The 18,082-nt window shown below is 36.7% G+C and overlaps 1 protein-coding gene across 1 annotated transcript; it reads left to right on the forward strand.

Moving 5' to 3' along the window:
- The first annotated feature begins 362 nt into the window (after positions 1-362).
- LOC146147031 (VWFA and cache domain-containing protein 1-like) lies at positions 363-16,688 on the forward strand. The gene is made up of 23 exons (XM_083387513.1): positions 363-568; positions 644-706; positions 1,173-1,334; positions 1,833-2,041; positions 3,084-3,243; positions 3,653-3,788; positions 3,949-4,023; positions 5,368-5,505; positions 5,920-5,975; positions 6,095-6,236; positions 6,624-6,773; positions 8,050-8,170; positions 8,692-8,803; positions 9,026-9,191; positions 10,191-10,318; positions 10,904-11,079; positions 11,717-11,827; positions 11,912-12,025; positions 12,587-12,773; positions 13,164-13,328; positions 13,803-13,909; positions 14,315-14,725; positions 15,933-16,688. The coding sequence occupies exons 1-22, from the start codon at positions 425-427 to the stop codon at positions 14,322-14,324; spliced, it is 2,832 nt and encodes a 943-aa protein (XP_083243639.1). The 5' UTR covers positions 363-424; the 3' UTR covers positions 14,325-14,725; positions 15,933-16,688.
- Positions 16,689-18,082: the final 1,394 nt, after the last annotated feature.

Raw genomic sequence — 18,082 nt, forward strand, 5'->3', positions numbered from 1 at the left:
TTTTACAGCAGGCTTTTTTGCAGTGTTGTAGTGACTGGGCTTAAATCTTTTTGGCTTTGAAATGAAGTGTTTAAATTAAGTATAATTTTGTAAAATTGATTCCTTTATCTCAGTTTGTGCATGTTAAACGATAAGCTTGCGTATAATTTGCGTTTTGTGTTATTTTTGGATGAGTTATTGTTGATAATTGAAAGGGTTTACCAATTTTAATAGTTTAGACTTTAGAGTTTAATTTCAATGACAAAGGCTTGACCTGTAATTTATTCAAAAAGACTTGACTTGGACTTTTTTACAAATGAATATAAAATAACTTGATTATGCTACAGCACTGCTTTTTGTCTTGTTTTGTCTTTTAGACACAACGCTGCTTTAGGTTGTTTATTTCATATGAAGCAAACCTTTTTTTGGATAACTTTATCAGAAAATGTGGTATGAATGCGTTGTGCTTGTGCTATTGACTAGTGCTGTTGGATTATTTGCTATACCCGATCTCAGCTTAGAGCCGAAGAAGTTGCTTTTACGGTTGGAAAACCTCACGGAAAATGCTTTGAAATATCGCGAAATTCAAGTACGTAATTCCGCCTGAAGTAGCCCTTACCGACAGTAAAATGCATAGTGACAATTAAATGCATGTGCATTGCAGGAACACTTCGATGCTCTGTCCTATAAATATTCAAAGATTGATGGAGATTTCCAGCTCAACCAGGTATACTATATACGTATACATATTCTTCTTTTTAACCATGTGGCCTCAAGACGTTTAAACGTTAAAAAAACAATATTAGAGAATCGAGGTCTATATTTGTGTCTTTAAATTTGTGACGCATTGTTAGAGTATATAACTTTGATATGACAGATCATACATGCACTAAGAGATTACGTGAAGTCTGGGGTTACTTTACAAATTTCTGCCGCATTTTATTTGGCAACAATTAAGCAGGATAGGAAAACGTTTGTCGCGTGTTCTTCATAGGTCAGCGGTACAGGTGTCGCTTGTCTATAGTTCACTAAAATTGTAGTTTTGAACGTTTTCTATAGCGGCCTCATATTTCATAGTTGGCCAGTCACTAAGTGACGACCACCACACTATATCAACATTTTGGATACTCCAAACCCGGTCGGGAAAATCTTTTTGTGGTGTTTACCAATTTTAATGTGACGTCACTTTTTAGATTGTCGAGTTGCTTCGGGAGAAGTTCTGGGAGCGAAAAGAGGCAGTGAGGGTTCTCAGCGAGTCAGTGGCGAGGTCACTAAACCTGAAATCGGCTCGGCCACGGGAGTGCTGCTCGCTCAGGAAAGACGAGCTGCTATACGACCCTAGATTCAAAACGGAGGTAGCACTTACCTAACTGTTAATGCTGTTTTTTTTAGTCTAAACTATTTCAACTTAAAATAAAAATAATATCACATGAACTTGAAATTTTTTGAAGAAAAATATGCAAAATGGAGTTTATTGTACAAAAAATATTGCAGCTTATTAAACTGAAAATCCCTAGGTTAGGGCGCCTAAACTTTTTCTTATTCCTTAAATAGCAAAGCGTCTACTAAACGTAAGTCGGGATCAAGTGCCAACTTTTGAAAGCGGTTACAACTTAAAATTAATCGAAATATGTCACCAATTTACGCGAATATACCTATACCTACGTATCCGCATTTCATGCGGGCTTGCCTAAATTCCATTACCGCGCTTCTGTTTTTGTGTTTGGATTGTGCAAAGCTGTACAAACAAGAATGTGCCAATTATCCCGGTAAATTCGACATCATTGATTTGGTTTCAAATATATCGGAGACAAAATAAACAGGATATTATACCTATAGGTGATGTTTTACAGGTTGCTGCCACACTATCTTGCGATAAGATTTCCGGTTCGGCCGACAACGATACGTTTTATTTAGGCGCTGACTTTGCCGAGACCAGTGTAAATAATTTAAAAAATGTGCCCTCATTGAAATGGCAGTATTTCGGAAGCGAGCACGGGGTTACAACCATATACCCGGCATGGCCCAGTGACGACTGCACCAGTTACGACAACAGATTCAGGTAATGCAGCCCTGTATATTCGCTGTCGGGTTTTCACGGTTTCGGTTCCACGCCTAAATTATTCTTATTCTGTAAATACCTTTTTTATTTCGAAAGAGGAACTGTGTACCTAAGGATTATTACATGTCGTCAATTAATATTAGGTGTATTAATAAAAAGGCGTTTTTGTAGACCTTTCTGTAGTTGATTGTGCTGCGAGAAGTAAGATTATAGGCCAGGGCTATACCACACAATTCCTGCAATGCTTTTGCTTTCTTTGTAAATAAAACGCAGCAAAGGGCATCAACGAAAAACTCGTAGATTCGTATCAAGAAAATAGTTTTATTTAATAGTAAAAACCAGAACTGCAGAAGTCGGAGTCGGACTCGAGACTCGAGACTCACTTTGGATTTGAAGGTGTCGATTTATTTGGCTAGAGGCGGACTCGGGATTCGTGTAAGACTACCGAGTCGGACATGCGCAGAATCAAATTTGAATCCAATAAGGTCGCAAACTGTACAATATAAGCGTGGAATAGCATAGGTTGAAATACTTTCCAGCTACGTATTGTGAGTAAAGACACCTCTATGAGTTGTTTGCTTTATGTCCCCACTATTTAAGTTACGTAAATGGGTGAAACAGGCAGTAAAATCGGAGCTGGACGGGAGACTCGACAAGGTAGACAAATTTGGCCGGAATCGAACTCGGAACTCGAGTCTCATGAGATTTTTTGTTTCGACAAGAGTCTAACTTGGGTTGCTTTCAACCGACTCCGCAGCCCGGGTATAAAAAATTGCGGTTGTTTGAATTTATTTTTAGCTTGATAAGATTGGTATTTTTAAGGAAAGCTAATAGCTCCTATTGTAGATCCGCCTGAATTTCCCCGGCGAAATGTCGCTAAATATATACCGCCAATCGGCCATACGCGGTCTATAAGCATGGTCATTGAAAAAACTTAGCTTAATATTGTTAATGCTATTGTGATGGTATACATATTAAACTTACGACAACACATTAATAAAGGGTTTAGCTAGCAAGTTTTCTGTGTTGTGTTACTTTCCAGGCCGTGGTACGCCGAAAGTAACGTTCCGAGACCACAGGAAGTGGTGATCGCGATCGACCTTAGTCGGTCAATGGTGGGAACAACAAATGGCGAGTCGCTTATTAAGCTAGCTCAGAATGCTGCAACAACCGTTATCGAATCGCTCAGTCCCAAGGATAGCGTAAGTACTGATTTTTAACTGTTAACCTACTGAGATACAGTGTCACGCTCGTGGATTGTTATCAGACCTTTCATTTCTAGCTTAGTCCAATAAAACTATTTTAACTAACGGAAACCTAATATATTTCCCATAAAATTTATGTTTGCCATACATTTTTGGGTTGATTGATAAGCGAGGAGTTAGATTTTGCAAATAGTAGACAATACGGTTTACTAAGAACTAAATTACGATTTTTATCCTTCCACCGAACGGATATATATGTCCTGACCTCTGTTTGGTAGTATGTATCCCAAAAGATAAACCAATGGTGAACAATTGCTTTAATGCATCAAAACCTGTACAAAGTTACAATAAATACAAACGATGAGATTATTCGACATAGCTGGACAGAAAATCTTGTTTGTTTCAGTTTGCCGTTATTGGATTCTCGGACAAAGTGTTCACATTGCCAGACAGCTTTTCATGTTTTTCCAAATCGCTGGCCACCGCAACAATAGCAAACAAGAAGGCTATTTCTAAGTCTGTTAAAGCTCTACGGGCCGGAGGTAAGGTATTACTGACCTTGTATGCTGTCTGAAAATCGTGATAATCATTTTTTGTCACGTTTGGCACAAAAGAGATACCTCCCACAAACTTATATATTTCAAGGTAAAACCAGTTTTATGAATTGCTGTTCTTGTGTGTAAAACGTTGATCCTTTATTAGGTGATTATACTTACTTCACGCCAGTTCTGACGAAAGCTTTTGACTACTTCGACAACAGCAAAAAGAAAAAAGAAGGTAAAGACGAGGTCAAAAAAACAGCGAATTTACCAAAAGTCTGTTTTTTTAGTTAGTGCTGTTGCATAACCAATTATCGAAAGTAAAATAGCCATAACAATCAAAGAGCCTAATGTGTACCCAATGTGACAAAAAATAAATAGGCTTCCTTTACGCATGTGTAAAAAACTTAGTCTTACGTTTGCTTGGTGTAAAGACATTTGTGAAAAAGAAATCAATTTTTATAAGGGGAAAGTAAATTTGTTTAAAACGCGACCTTAGGGGAACCATAAAACAATCTGGAAAACCCTTTAAATGTTTGCAAAACGATTTGTTCTGACACACCTCCAGTTGAAAAGCACTCTCTGCCCTAAAATCCGAATAGTCTCGGAAACAGGAGGCACGACGGTAATTTGCCGTTGACGTCGTGGAAAAACACAAACCGGGCTGCTGAGAATATTTTGCTGCAAAGCCAATTGCAGTCGCCCGCGGCTCCATGTAAAGCAAATCACGCACGTTCTTCAAATTCCAATGATCAAAAGATAAATTACTTATGCCTTTATCACAGCACACTATCGTTAAGTACAATTTGCTTTTAGATTTTCAGCTTGCAACAACTTTTTATAGCAAAATAAAAATCTCTCATGCCGAACAGTTCCTTTTTTAGATGTTTTTATAGTTTTGCACTAATAAACGAAGAACAAGTTGCCTAAATTGCTACAAACAACGACAATTATCCTAAATTGGCGCACAGTTAGGTTTCAAAACTTCGAATTCGATAATTGCAACCGCGTTTTAAATAATGCGATAGCCGCGAGCGAGATTGAGCACAATTTAACAGGCGAAGCCTTATTTTAGGTTGGAGTGGTTTGTGGCATTCCGTACAGCTTTCACTTTAACTACCTGGTCGGTAAAGTATGTTTGAAAGGCTTGCTTGTCACGTTTGGAAACGCCCGTCTCTTGGGAAATACGATTCGATTTGTACATGTTTGCTTATACAAAAGCCATTTCGTTTTATGCAAAACATTTTATTGGACAGCAAAAAGTTATCAAAGTCATCGGAACATATGGTATAATGACTGAAGGTCCTTGTCGTGGTATAATGATTGAAGGTCCTTGTATCACATTTTATATTAATTTATAGTTTTAAAATTGCCAATATAGGCTGAACGCTGAATTAGACACAATAACGAAAAATGCTCTAGTTCAAAACAGAAACAAAAAAAAATAAAAAAGCTCGAAATTATTTTTGCCTTAGACCACCGCGATATTTTTGGTTTCAGCATGGCTAAATCTCATGCCGCAATAACCTGCAATGACTACGTTCAAAAAAGCGCTTTGCCAAGATTGGTGTTTGTTGTGCAGATTGCAATCGGGTTCTGCTATTTATTTCGGACGGGGAACCCCACGATAACTGTGCAAATATTTCGCAGCTGATTAGAATGCGGAACGGAAAACTTAATAATTCCGTTGTGGTAATGACCTACGGACTCGGAAACTCAGGTAGGTTTGTTTACAGCGCAGTATAACGTAGATCACTTAAGCTTAACGGCTTGTCACAAAATTACATTAATATGCACTATTTTGCTGTTCATCACCAATCAAGTCATATAACGCATAAAATCGCGATGTCTGTGATAAACTGTCTGACATGTTTGTTTAATTATTTTACGATGCTTTACAAACTTTCAGACGGGTTAGCGTGCTTCAGTTTCAGTTTTTTTTATGGTTTGACTTTAGAGACCGCAAACATTTCATATTATCATGTAAAAATAATATTAGTTAATAAAACGATAAACTTTTTCCGTATATAAGCCAATTCCGTATATAAGCCATAAATTGAGAAAGCGGTGTTGAAATTTAAGAGGTTTAGATTATTGAAAAAAAATATTTGCAGTATGTTATTTCTATTTTTAGATTTTAAAATCTTGAAAGAGATGTCTGCAGTATCTGTGGAAAGTTATGGTCACAAGGTAATTTAAAGCAATTCCTAAATGCACACATAAGTTTATATCGCGATTCCTGCTAATGTTAAAGTTTAATTGACAACCGCACTTAGTCGTTCTATATAATCCAATTTTTGTCTTAATAGGAAAAACAGCCGTTTACGCGCATTCAGAACCCTTTCAATTTGCGAAACCAAATGGCGCATTACTACACATTCTTCGCAATGGCAGGCCTTCCAACAACGGATCCCACCTGGACAGTACCTTACATGGACGCATGGGGCCTAGGTCCATACACAAAATATTTCTTCAGCGTTTTTGTTATGGCTATACGAATTTACTCGCTCATACGTCGCCTGATCTCAAAACGGTTTAAAATTTACCAATGTTCGCCAGATTACATTCACCAAATTATGTAAATAAATGTCGCAACTATTTAAGAAAAATGTATATAACAACTAAAACTAACGTAATAGTTCTGATTTTTTTTTCATTTAAAATATTGAAAACGAAGAAAAAAATAAAAAAAAAATATGAGAAATTTTTACAACGAAAATTACAAAATGAGCAGCTCAATTCCCAGTTACGGCTTGTTATGAGAATTAATACAACAAACCGCTACAATCCTTTCCTGTCGAGTAGAGCGTATTCTAGTTTTCGTTTTTTTTCCGCCAGGTGTCGTTGTCACCGCAACTCTTCCTGTCCACATCGGCGGCCGACTAATGGGCGTGGTTTGCGTTGACGTCACAATTGACGAGTTGCTCGCCGAGTCGACGCAATTCAAGCCGAACCAGCTTTCGTACTCGTTCGTCATTAACGACGCAGGTATACGGGATACGCGAGAATACTGTCAAACACATTTAAGGAACAACTTCTATACCAGGGGTTCTTAACCTTTTTTGTATATTTTACCCTTTTAACAAAGATGAATATCAGATTTACCCCCAATATATAAAATGGTTCTATTTTTTTTAAAACGACTAGCAAATTATATCAGTTATGATGTAACAATGAAGTTACTAAGAGATAAGGATATTGCCAATTAACTAAAATAGCTATCATGGCGAAAAACAATGTTATGATAAATAATTAATAGGCTACTATAGGCTAACTTCGAATTAGGAGTTAATCTGAACTAGGAAAGTAGGCCACCAATACCTACGGCTTGCACACTTTTTCTGCCTTGTCAGCTGATGTGGATATTTTGATTGATAGCTCATTTACCCCCTGGGGTAAATTTACCCCAGGTTAAGAAAGGCTGTTCTATACTGAGGCGAAGGCGTCGTAATTTGCAGTGTTGGAGTGACTTAAGTCAATTAATTTACCTGAGTGCATTTAAGGCATTTTTTTCAAATATTTGAATTGAATTAAGTCTTTAGGTCAAAATTACTTGACTTGATTTAAATCATTCCAAGTCGAGTCAAGTTAAGTCATTAACTCGAAAGACTCGGCTTAAACTAAAGCGCTTTAAATCAATAGAAGTCAGTAAAATTGGGTTATTTACGTCAATAAATTTGTAAGGATCTTAACTTGTTACTTTTTCGGTTTTGTTGTTTTGCTATCCGAAATATTGCTCAGAAACATGTTGTTCACCGACAATGTAAGTTAAAAACATTTATTTTTTTTAATTACGGGACTTGGATTTGACTTTTAAGATAATGACGTCGAAGGGGACTTGACTTGCGTATTGTTAATAACAGCTTGACATGGCCTATTACAACACTGCTGATTGGGAATTACTTGCTTAATTGAAAATTACTAGCTCAACGCAAATCATATATTTTTGTGTGTTTCGCACTTATCTTTATTTTCGTGCTTTAAAAATGAATACAAACCCGATTTTTTTAACATTAATAGCGCGTTGTTGTGTTGCTCTCAAAAGTAGTTTTATTGCTCCTAATGGATTCCATGTTATAACGTAAATTTGCCGTAACATAGGGTATTCGACACAATTAAGTTTATTTTATTCTGGTTTGGTTTGTGTTGAAAGCTCCGAAGTAACTGGCACATTGGTCGTTCTAATCCTCATGCCAATTTATGTCGCTGTGTATATACTTTAATTAGTTGAAAGGTGATACACGTTTTGCTTTATGTTGTTTAGGACTCATCATCAACCATCCTCTTCTTCCGCACTACATTGAGGACACTGCAGCAGCTTTCTTGCCAGCGACAGCCCTCGAACGTGATAAAGAGTTCGTGTCAATATTCGAGTCCATGAAAACGTATGTCTGAATTTGTGCATATTACCTTTTTATATTGCATGCACAATATTGTTTACGAAATCATTATAATTGAAACTTAAGTCTAAGAATCACGAAACTTAGTCAATAATTTGATATACCTTGACTTGAGCCTTTTGGTAATAAATTGACTTAAGTGCACTTAGTCAATGTTTTCAAAAGACTTGACTTGACTTAAGTCTTTTTGGTAGAATTACTTGACTCGACTTAAGTCGTTTAAGTAAAAAAAAAAATTACGTTACGCAATTTTTTTTTCGTAAAATTTGGTTGTTTATCATAATAACGTTTTGTTTTATAATAAGGACTTGGGTTGGAGATAACTTGCTTTAATTATGACTTGAATTGGACTTGACTCGGCCAACTGATGACTTAACTTGTTATTTGTTCAACAATACTTGACTTTGACTAAAGTTATTTTACAAATGATTTGACCGGAACTTAAGTCATTTTAAAAATACTTGTGTTTATACCACACTATATTCTTAGAATGCATTTTTTTGCAGCGGTGGTTCGGGAAAGAAAACTTTCAATTCCACAAGATTTCTTTCGAACGGCGAAAGCACCAAATATGGTGTTAAAACGATATCGGTTATGTCAACTTATTTTTGGAAAAAGGTATGACTGTGCAGGATTGTTCTTTGTATCGATAAACAAAAAACATCAAACCTAGTTACTAAGTTTATTTCCGATTTTCCTAATGAGTGTAAATTGTGCATTTTATATATTTATGTTATTACAGGGCAACTGAAATATATTTTTCTTAATATACCTTACAAACCAAAACCCCTTTATTTAAGTTCATTGTAGTAAGTATACACTCAATGTAGTTTTTCCTAGATTCCCGGTACTTCTTTTTCCGTGTGCCTGGTTCTTCCACAAAACAACGTTCATTCCACCCTCAGGCCCCAAGGTGCGCTGCCAAAAGGAACGTTCTTATACCACACGCTGGACTTGATTCCACCCAAGTCGAAATGCGTGCATCTACACAGTTTGTGCACGATGGGTAAGCGCTAAATAACCATTTGTGTGGGCTTAACCGCATAAGATACGTGTTTTATTGACAATAACTAACCAATTATCTGACGCGAAGTGCTACTTCCTAACGTGACAACAACGGTTTATTGAAGCATAACATTGTGTACTGTTCAGGGCTGCGGAGTCGTTAAAAATACACCCGAGTCCGACTCCGGCCAAACGTGCAATTTTGTCGAGTCCCGAGTCCAGCCCTGCCTCTAGAGCAGCCTTTCTTAACCTGGGGTAAATTTACCCCAGGGGGTAAATTTTCTCGATTTAAGGGGTAAATAAGCTATCAATCAAAATATCCACATCATTTGACGGGACAAAAAAATTGTCCAAGAAGTAGGTATTGGTAGCCTACTTTCCCAGTTCAGATTAACTGCTAATTCGAAGCTAGACTAGTAGCTATTGATTTTTCGTCCAGCGTCGGTAACGTTATGCTTCGCTAATTGATACTTTTTTGGTTTATTGGCAACGTCATTATCTCTTTAGTTATTTAATTTTCAAATTTATCAGTTTTCGGCAGTTACGGCATAGATTTAGGAAAGGTGTCTACGAGAAGACATTGTGTACGTTTAATTTTTAGCGGCAAAAGCGATAGCGGCAAAATTACTGATGTAATTGGTTACTCACGTTTTTTAATAAATGAGCACAATTGTACATGTAGGAGGTAAATCTCATATTTATCTTTGTTAAAAGGGTAAAACATACAAAAAAAGTTAAGAACCCCTGCTCTTGAGCCTGTATTCCGCCAACTCACGTTACCAAAAAACGTGAATGTTCAGCAATCTACTTATAGGTGTGTCGTATCATAACACATGTAGGCCTACTGCGCATGTCGGACTCGGAACTAGGGGAGTTTTACGTGGTCTTACTCCAGTCTCGAGTCCGACTCCAGCAAAACAAACCGACTCCGACTCCGCAGCCCTGCTACTGTGGTCTACAAAATGATTTATGATGCTTAATAAAAAAATATTATGAACAGAGCAAACAACAATATTTCTGTCGCCTCGCACATTCAAACACACATATTTCCGCAAGAACGAAACAACAGAAACTGTGAGTGATCTTAAACACTACTTGGAAGGAACATTCAGTAACACGACACTAAAGGTAATTGAAACTACAGGCTACGTGTTAAAAGCTATATGCTCACAGCAGGGACAGATCCAGAATTTTTTTGTAGGGATATGACCATTTTTAGAGATGACGTCACAGGTTTGCGTCACATTATAACGTTTTAAGCATGTTAATTTTAAACATGTTTTTTGTCGAACTGTAAGGCTGGGTCTAAATACTTTTTACAATTTTGCGACAGCTTTCGCGCGAAGGGAAAAGGTGTAAAACACGTTTATTTATGAAGTGACTGTATATTAAATTTAAAAAAGCGTGGCGCATTGAGCGCACAAAGAAACTTGAAACCTTTATACGAATGCCGCATTTAGATTCTCTAAACAAGTCAAAATATATTACAAAAAAGGCTCGCGAAAAAAAATTTGCATTTACGTCAAATAGGTGAATATATGATTTGGGAGTTGGCCTCGTGCCCTTACTCCAAGATCCACCCCCGCTACCTGGCCTCGACACGAACTATTTTATCTAATCTTAAACTTGAGAAAATCTGCCAACATTTGAAACATTTTTAAGCGATTCAATTTCCCCATCATTGGTACATGCAAGCTTGCGTTTTTCCGACAGGCCGGAATCAGGGATGTGGTTGTTGCAACGCAGATCGTAGAGAAGCTTTGGAAGGACACAGATGCAGCGCTTCGCGAACAGCTGGTCTGGGTCTACCTTGCCACCAAGGAGGGCGTCTTTCGTCTATTTCCCGGCGCTCAACTTCCCGACAACTACGAACCGTCGTTAAGACCTTGGTGGGTTTTCGTGTTTAAGTTTGTCGGTCTACGTGCGAAGCGTTTATGATTGGGAACAGGGGTTGTGAGTGGCGTTTACAACGTAGTCGTGTTCAGAATGCCCTGTTAGGAAATTATGTATGTCTCATGTGTCGCTATCCATTTTAGTAAGGCAACAGCAATCGTCAAAAATGTATGTTGTACCAAGTTGTTTTAAATCACTAACACTCTAGGTATTTCAGTTTACAAAAATAGCAAGTCTTTGTCGGAGTCATTAGTTTCCCAATCCAAGTTCCAGTCAAAGTTATTGTCCTGGCACATCAAATAGATCAAAATTTAAGTCAGTTTGTCTTTATGACTGGAGCCCAAATTAGATTGCTTGTTTAAATGACCAACGTTAAGACAAGCCATTTTTCCCATAAATTCACTAAAATCAACGAAAGCATTTAAAAAGAGTGACTAAAGTGGACTTAAGTCTAACTTATAGCATTACAACATGGTAAAGTTAACTTTTCAATCGATATCGATGTTCGAATCACTACCTCTATCAATTGCCCTCTTGAAGGCCATATTTCATATTTTACATATTCTGCTGTCCATAACCATGAAAAATATGTGGTATCAAATTAATCGCCCTACGACATGCACTTTTAAACAGGTACCAGCGCACTCTAGCGAACCCCGAGAAGACGGTTATCACCTCTCCCTTCAAGGACGCCGTTAGCGGTGCCCACATTGTTACAATCAGTAGATCCTTGCTTCAACCAAGGTATATAAAGAAAAAATATTGGCGCCTTCGAAATGTTTTTTAACATCTATATAAGAGTTGCATTTTTTCTTGTTGATTTGGCAGAAATGGATCGTCCAAGCTTGTTATGGCGGGCGTGATGGCAGTCGACGTGCTCTTACCATTCTTCTTTGCGCTGTTCAAGGAACTTTACCCGCAGTGCACCGGCCATGACAAAAAGTTCGTCAAGTTTGATCTTTACCTTTTTCTAAACCTCCTATCATGGTAACTTACCTGAAATTATTGGTTGATAATTAAAATATACGCTATGTCAAAATAGGACATATGTTACTGATTATTATAAACTTTTCAAGTTACAATATTACTTTATAAGCGGTTTATTATAGGCATGCTATTTAGGTATAATATCCAAGTTATATTTATAACATTTCGTAGGCCGTATAGGCAACAATGGTCAGTTTTCAGATAAATGGCCAGATTTACCCTATTATATTAAAATTTAGGTACGCCACGTTTATTGCAGACCCTTTTGAAAAAGACATCCGAGGTGAAATACTTCTAACGTAAAGTGTGAAACTGGCCAAGCAGAGTATTAAACACTTACCATTTCCCTTTAAAAGATTTTCATTGTGGCCTTGAATATGCTTGACCTTTTATTGTATTTCGGTCACTTGTCTGTTATGTATCACATTAAAGTTCCATGCCCGCTCAGGAGAAAATGCCGCTTAAGTAACCTAACCAATACTTGCAGAATCGAGTAATCGCCATTCCCTGTTTTAGGTGCATTCTTATTGATGAGGCGGGCTACGTAATTCTTCTGCTGGAGGACAAAGACTCACTGCGCGGAGTTGGCAAGCACATCGTTGAAGTAGAGTCGATGCTTGCCAAACAGTTAATTGACGACAACCTGATGCGTTACACATCTTGTTCGAGCTTAAATACCGGCCAACTGTCCAAATCTTACCAGGTTGTTCTTAGACTACTGTGAGTTAAAATCTCTGATGGATATAGTATTAACCGAAAAAACATGGATATGGTATTAGATAACTGGGAACACGAAGTCATCCCCAAATCTGTACATTTTTCCTATTTAACTCCACAAATGTAAAAGATTAGGGGTTAGGCACATTAAATATATATATAAGAGCTTTTTCGTTTTGCGCGAATCAATAAGTTCGCGATATTTAACTTGGGGCTATTTGCAAATTTAGCTGTTTTATTTCAAATAAAACTTCGATTAGAAAAGTAATATGCATTATAAACTCCTTTTGCGAAAACTATATCGTTCGCTGTAAAACACGAACAGTTTAGGCTACAACTAAAAATTACAGTCAACTTTTTGTGTTTTTTATGCAAGATCTTTGCTGATCAAAAGCGACGTAACGGTACCCCAAAAGCTGAACACTGTAAGGAAGGATACGAACTAATTCCGGTTCCGTCAACGAACACTTTTATCCTTGTTTCTCGCCGGAATACCGACCAGCACTGTCAAGTTGTTAAGTGTCCTTGCCGAAAATGGCCCGTGAGTTATTTTTTGTTTTCGCAAACTTGTAAATTTTCTAAACTTGTACACGTGAATTGCTGTTATCTGTCCTGTATTTTAGGTGGAATGAAAATGTGGGAGTTTATAGAATTCAAAAACTTTGTCAGTGAAAACAAATTAAATGCTCACCCTATAACTATTATTTCTTTTAAAACTTGAGATAAACCAAATCCAACCTGTTTATTTTCTATACTGGTAATATCTACTTTTTATGGACCTATAGATTTTTTTTTAATGTTGTTAACTAATTTTTCGGGGCGTGTCGCGTCCTAAACTTTTTAGTGTTTTCTTTAAGTTTTTACATTGATCTATGTAAACACTATGATCTATGTAAATGAATATGAGCTTACCAAGTGTACCTAATAAATATCTTGCTAAGTCTATGTAATAAATATCTTATTAAGATTTTACTCTGATCTATGTAAATATTTCTTTTGATGCTGTTTTCCTTAGACGCCCTCTAGTCCATCATGTTCGCCGGCTGGACAAAGAAACAAGTGCGAATGTCCGTGCAGTGCCAATAATCATTTCTACAATTCATGCTCGAATTCTTTTACAAGGTAATTTTTAAAACAAATAAACGGGTTTTCCGAAACAAGTGCAATAAAGTATATAAAAGCCATAACATTCGATAAAATCGATATATAGTTATATATCTGTCTCGTGCCATTATAAGTGTCAAATAGAAGTGAAGATAGAATAAAAGATAAGAATGAAACAAAGAATAATACATTAATTAGCAGGGTGGACAATACTAATTAACAGGAAAGAAGGTCATATAAATTATGTTGATTTTATCGAATGTTATAAATTATGACTTTTTAGTTTAATTGAAGTTAAATTGCATTTCATTTGAAGAAATGCAAAAAGGGTCACATTTATGTCAACTTGTCTCTAAACAAAAATATTCTAAAAATATAGCCAATTAAGCAAATTACTTAAATTATCGTTTTCCTTTCATGCAGTTTCCTTTGAATGAATCTATTCAATATTCACAGACGTGTTTCAAATGGTAAATTCAATCTTCACAGCACCAATAAAAGATAAGCTCATTTATTGTAAACGGCTTTCAGTGTTAAAAATAATAATAAAGGTTTAGAATGGCAATACGTGACTATCATTTGCTTTTTACAATGGTCTTATCTCGCACAATAAAATAAGTTAAAATGTTATATTTGCGGAGTTCCAGCCCTTTAACATTGATGCAAACGAATATAACTCTACCTGACAAACTTGCAGTAATAGCCCACCTCCTTGTACGCCTGACGCACCTGACCTTACCTCGGTCAGGAAATCAAAGTTACCTTCGAACTGGCAACAATGCTACAACATCGCTTTCGGTGAAGTTTGGAAAACCCCTTTGAAGTTCAAAAAAGGTAACATCTGCTGACAGTTTTTGCGTGACAAGCATGTTCAATTAACTCACACACAAAAGAGGAATTGATCTATGAAACGTTATATAAAAAACTCGGTCGCATTTCATTAAAATAGAACTTTAATTAATCTCACAATCCAAGTTTAACAATAAGCTGATGCGGTGGTTTTCATTTTTTTCAACCAGTGATGGTGTTTTGGTAGTTTTATTTATTTGGTTGTTTGTAACAGAAAAACGAAATCAATCGTTTGGCAATGATTCCAAATGCATGTGCCATGGACAAGTGTATCTGTAAGCTTTTCCCCAATTAAGTTTAGTTACGAAACAAAATCATTGTGCGACGCCCTTGGAAAATTAAAATAACGCACCAGGGCATCGCGAACTTTAGTCAAGTCAAAGCAATGCCTCGTTTATTTATTTTTTGGCTAATTGTTTAATATTAAACTCGGTAAACACAAAAATGTATGTGTTACGATGTAAGGCCGTACGGACTGTTTTGGATCTGTGAAATACCGAAAAATAACATAGAAGCGGCATGTTTTTTACCAACCGAATCTTGCCTTGAAGCAGAAATAAAAAAGTAAAAAGAAATAAAATTTAATTTAAATTTTTTGGATATTTTTTGCTATTATTTGTATAGAAAAACTGATTATGTCGTTGACTTGACAAAATGTACTTTTTATATTGTAAGTTTTACCACCTTGCTGACAAATATTCGTTCGAAGCGGTGCTCTTCTCAACCTAACTTAATATAGCGTATATTTTTACTTTGATACTCTTTAAAAAATGTCTTGTCCGTTGGTCAGTAAAAAGCAGAAAGAGTTCCGCCAAACAACAATGATTCACAATACTAAAACATTCAAATACAAAATATTTGATCAAGCCCTTCTGGAGTCGTACTGACCAACTCTAACGGCACATATGAAACTTTTGGAAAGGTGTACCGAAATCGGCCAGCCTGATTAGTATTAAAGTGCAAGCAATACCAGGCTAGTACAACAACTAGCCTGCGGTGAGTTTCGAACTCCCGACCTCTGGCCAGACAGTTGCTCGTTCGACTGAGCTGCAGGCTCAGTGAGAGTTGGTCGAGAAACGACCATAGTACAGTTGCCTGCTGCTTCCTGTTCGTATATACAACCATGTGGTTGATTGTGAATTGTTTTCATTTTGTAACAGTTTACTGTATTGCAATCTGCTTGCTTTTACAGATACTGACAAACCCGAGTTAACTGCTATCGTAGTTATAAGTGTTGCAATAGTGGTGGCGGTGGTCGTCGGCGTCGCTTACAAACTGCGTGAAACGGCTAAACGCAAGACATCGAAGACCGAACCCAAAACACCAATTGAGAGCGGTGGGATTAGCACAGTGACGCATGGTACCAGCATGCCTGTCACTGCAACTGAAACTCTGCCTGCCAGCACAATAAACTATTGTAACCCTCGTACCAGGGAGCGTCCTCCAAGTTACTACGCCACCTCTTTTTAAATATATTACGTTGCAGTTATTTCTAGCGATGTAGTTTTTCAGCTTTGCATTTTTGTTGCAGCCAAGGTTTAATAATTAAGTCAAAATAAAAATGACACTTTCGCGGCTCAGGAGGCAGTCTGCTGGAATATCTTTCGGCGTATAATACATTTAGCTTTTATTGGCCTTTAGCGATCGTTTTATATTTATTGCTCTTTTATTACCTATTTCAAATCACTTCTCGTTGTTTTATTCCTGACTCGAAATATGGTGATAATAATTTCGCAATGCAAGATTGTTCTGCCTGTTTTTGACTTTATCGTGCGAGTTGTATAATAAGCATGTTGCACTTACTTACTTTCTTATATGTACATTCATTGCTTGCCTTATTTACTGTTGTGCTCCGCTAGTGATTTTATTGCTTGTAGTTATAGGATTAATTAGGGATCGCTTCGTCTAAGATACGCGTTTTATTTTTGTAACAAATTAAGATTGTTCTTTTTTGTATTGTACATCGGTCTTCGGTTGCCAGTGTGGTGAAATAAATGTTCAAACTTATCGTTGCTTGGTGATGTGGACACCGTCGTCCAGTGTTGTGAACCAGTCATTTTGAATGACCGAGGTTCCAATAAAAATTTCAATACAAGTCATTTGTGAACAACAGTAAGTCAAGTCCCAATCCAAGTCAAGTCATTAACATCAAACTATAATGAAAACAAAAATTAAAACTTGTATAAACTGTTTTATAAGCAGAAATTGGGGTAACCTAAACCAAATTTTACCAAAAACTTTTTAATAAAACACTTGAAACCAAGTCATATCGTTTTCAAAAAATATTTGAATCAAGCTATTTAGCTCAAAAGACTTGAGTGAAAACAAGCATCTAAAAAAAGTGATTTAAGTGCACTTGAGCGATTACAAAAATGGCGTATATCAAGAAGAGAAAAACAGATAGGGCAGATAAGCTACGTTAAACAGATAAGCGATAGCCTGAACCTTTTGACGCAACTTTAAATATCCTAAGTTATTTAAATTTACAAAAATGTTTAAAAACTATCTCCGGAGCTGCGGAGTCGGACTCGTGTGTGTCCACGTAAAACTGCTCGAGTCCCGAGTCCGACGTGCGCATGCGCAGTACCCAATTTTAAGACTGATATGGCCGCCCACTTGAAATTGGAAAGGATGAAAGGCATATTATGTTAGATATTTTCCAACCATGTATTTGTGAGTAATTTAATTTTATGACTCCATGTGGCTGAATATTTATTGCCGACTCGGGTTATTTTTAACCGACTCCGCAGTCCAGAACACCGCATTTAATTTAGATTACTATTGACTCAAAAGTCTAAAACAAAACAAGAAGTGTATTAATGTGACATTTTTTCAAAATTAATTGGAAAGAGTTAAAAACAATATGACTTATTAAAACGAATTAAATATTTATTAATTAATATCAATGCCAGAGGCGGTTTCAGGATCTTCTTGGGGGTCATGAAAATATTCAAACATAACTTCACAATGTTACGTTGAAACGCAACGTCATAAAATACGTAATCTGAAAAAACCTGCTCCAACCTGTAAAACTGATACACCGATGTAACCTACCACTGAAATGGAGTCCAAATACATGGAGACGACAAGTGTTGCAGCGATACGCAAAAAAGAGTTTTTGGTTGAATATGACAACCCTTTAATTTAAATGGTAGACATGGCGCATTTGCACACAAAAAAATTCTACACATTGCTCAATATTATGTTTTTCAAGATGTTTTTGGCAAGCAATTGTAAGGACCATCGGCCTAACTGCTGTATATGACTGCATAAAAATACTTTAAAAGTTCGCACGGTAAAAAAGCACGCAGTACGTTTATTAAATTTAGTTAGAGAGGTGTT

The sequence above is a fragment of the Ascidiella aspersa genome, chromosome 4 (assembly GCF_963924565.1).
Source record: "Ascidiella aspersa chromosome 4, kaAscAspe10.2, whole genome shotgun sequence".
NCBI lineage: Eukaryota > Metazoa > Chordata > Ascidiacea > Phlebobranchia > Ascidiidae > Ascidiella > Ascidiella aspersa.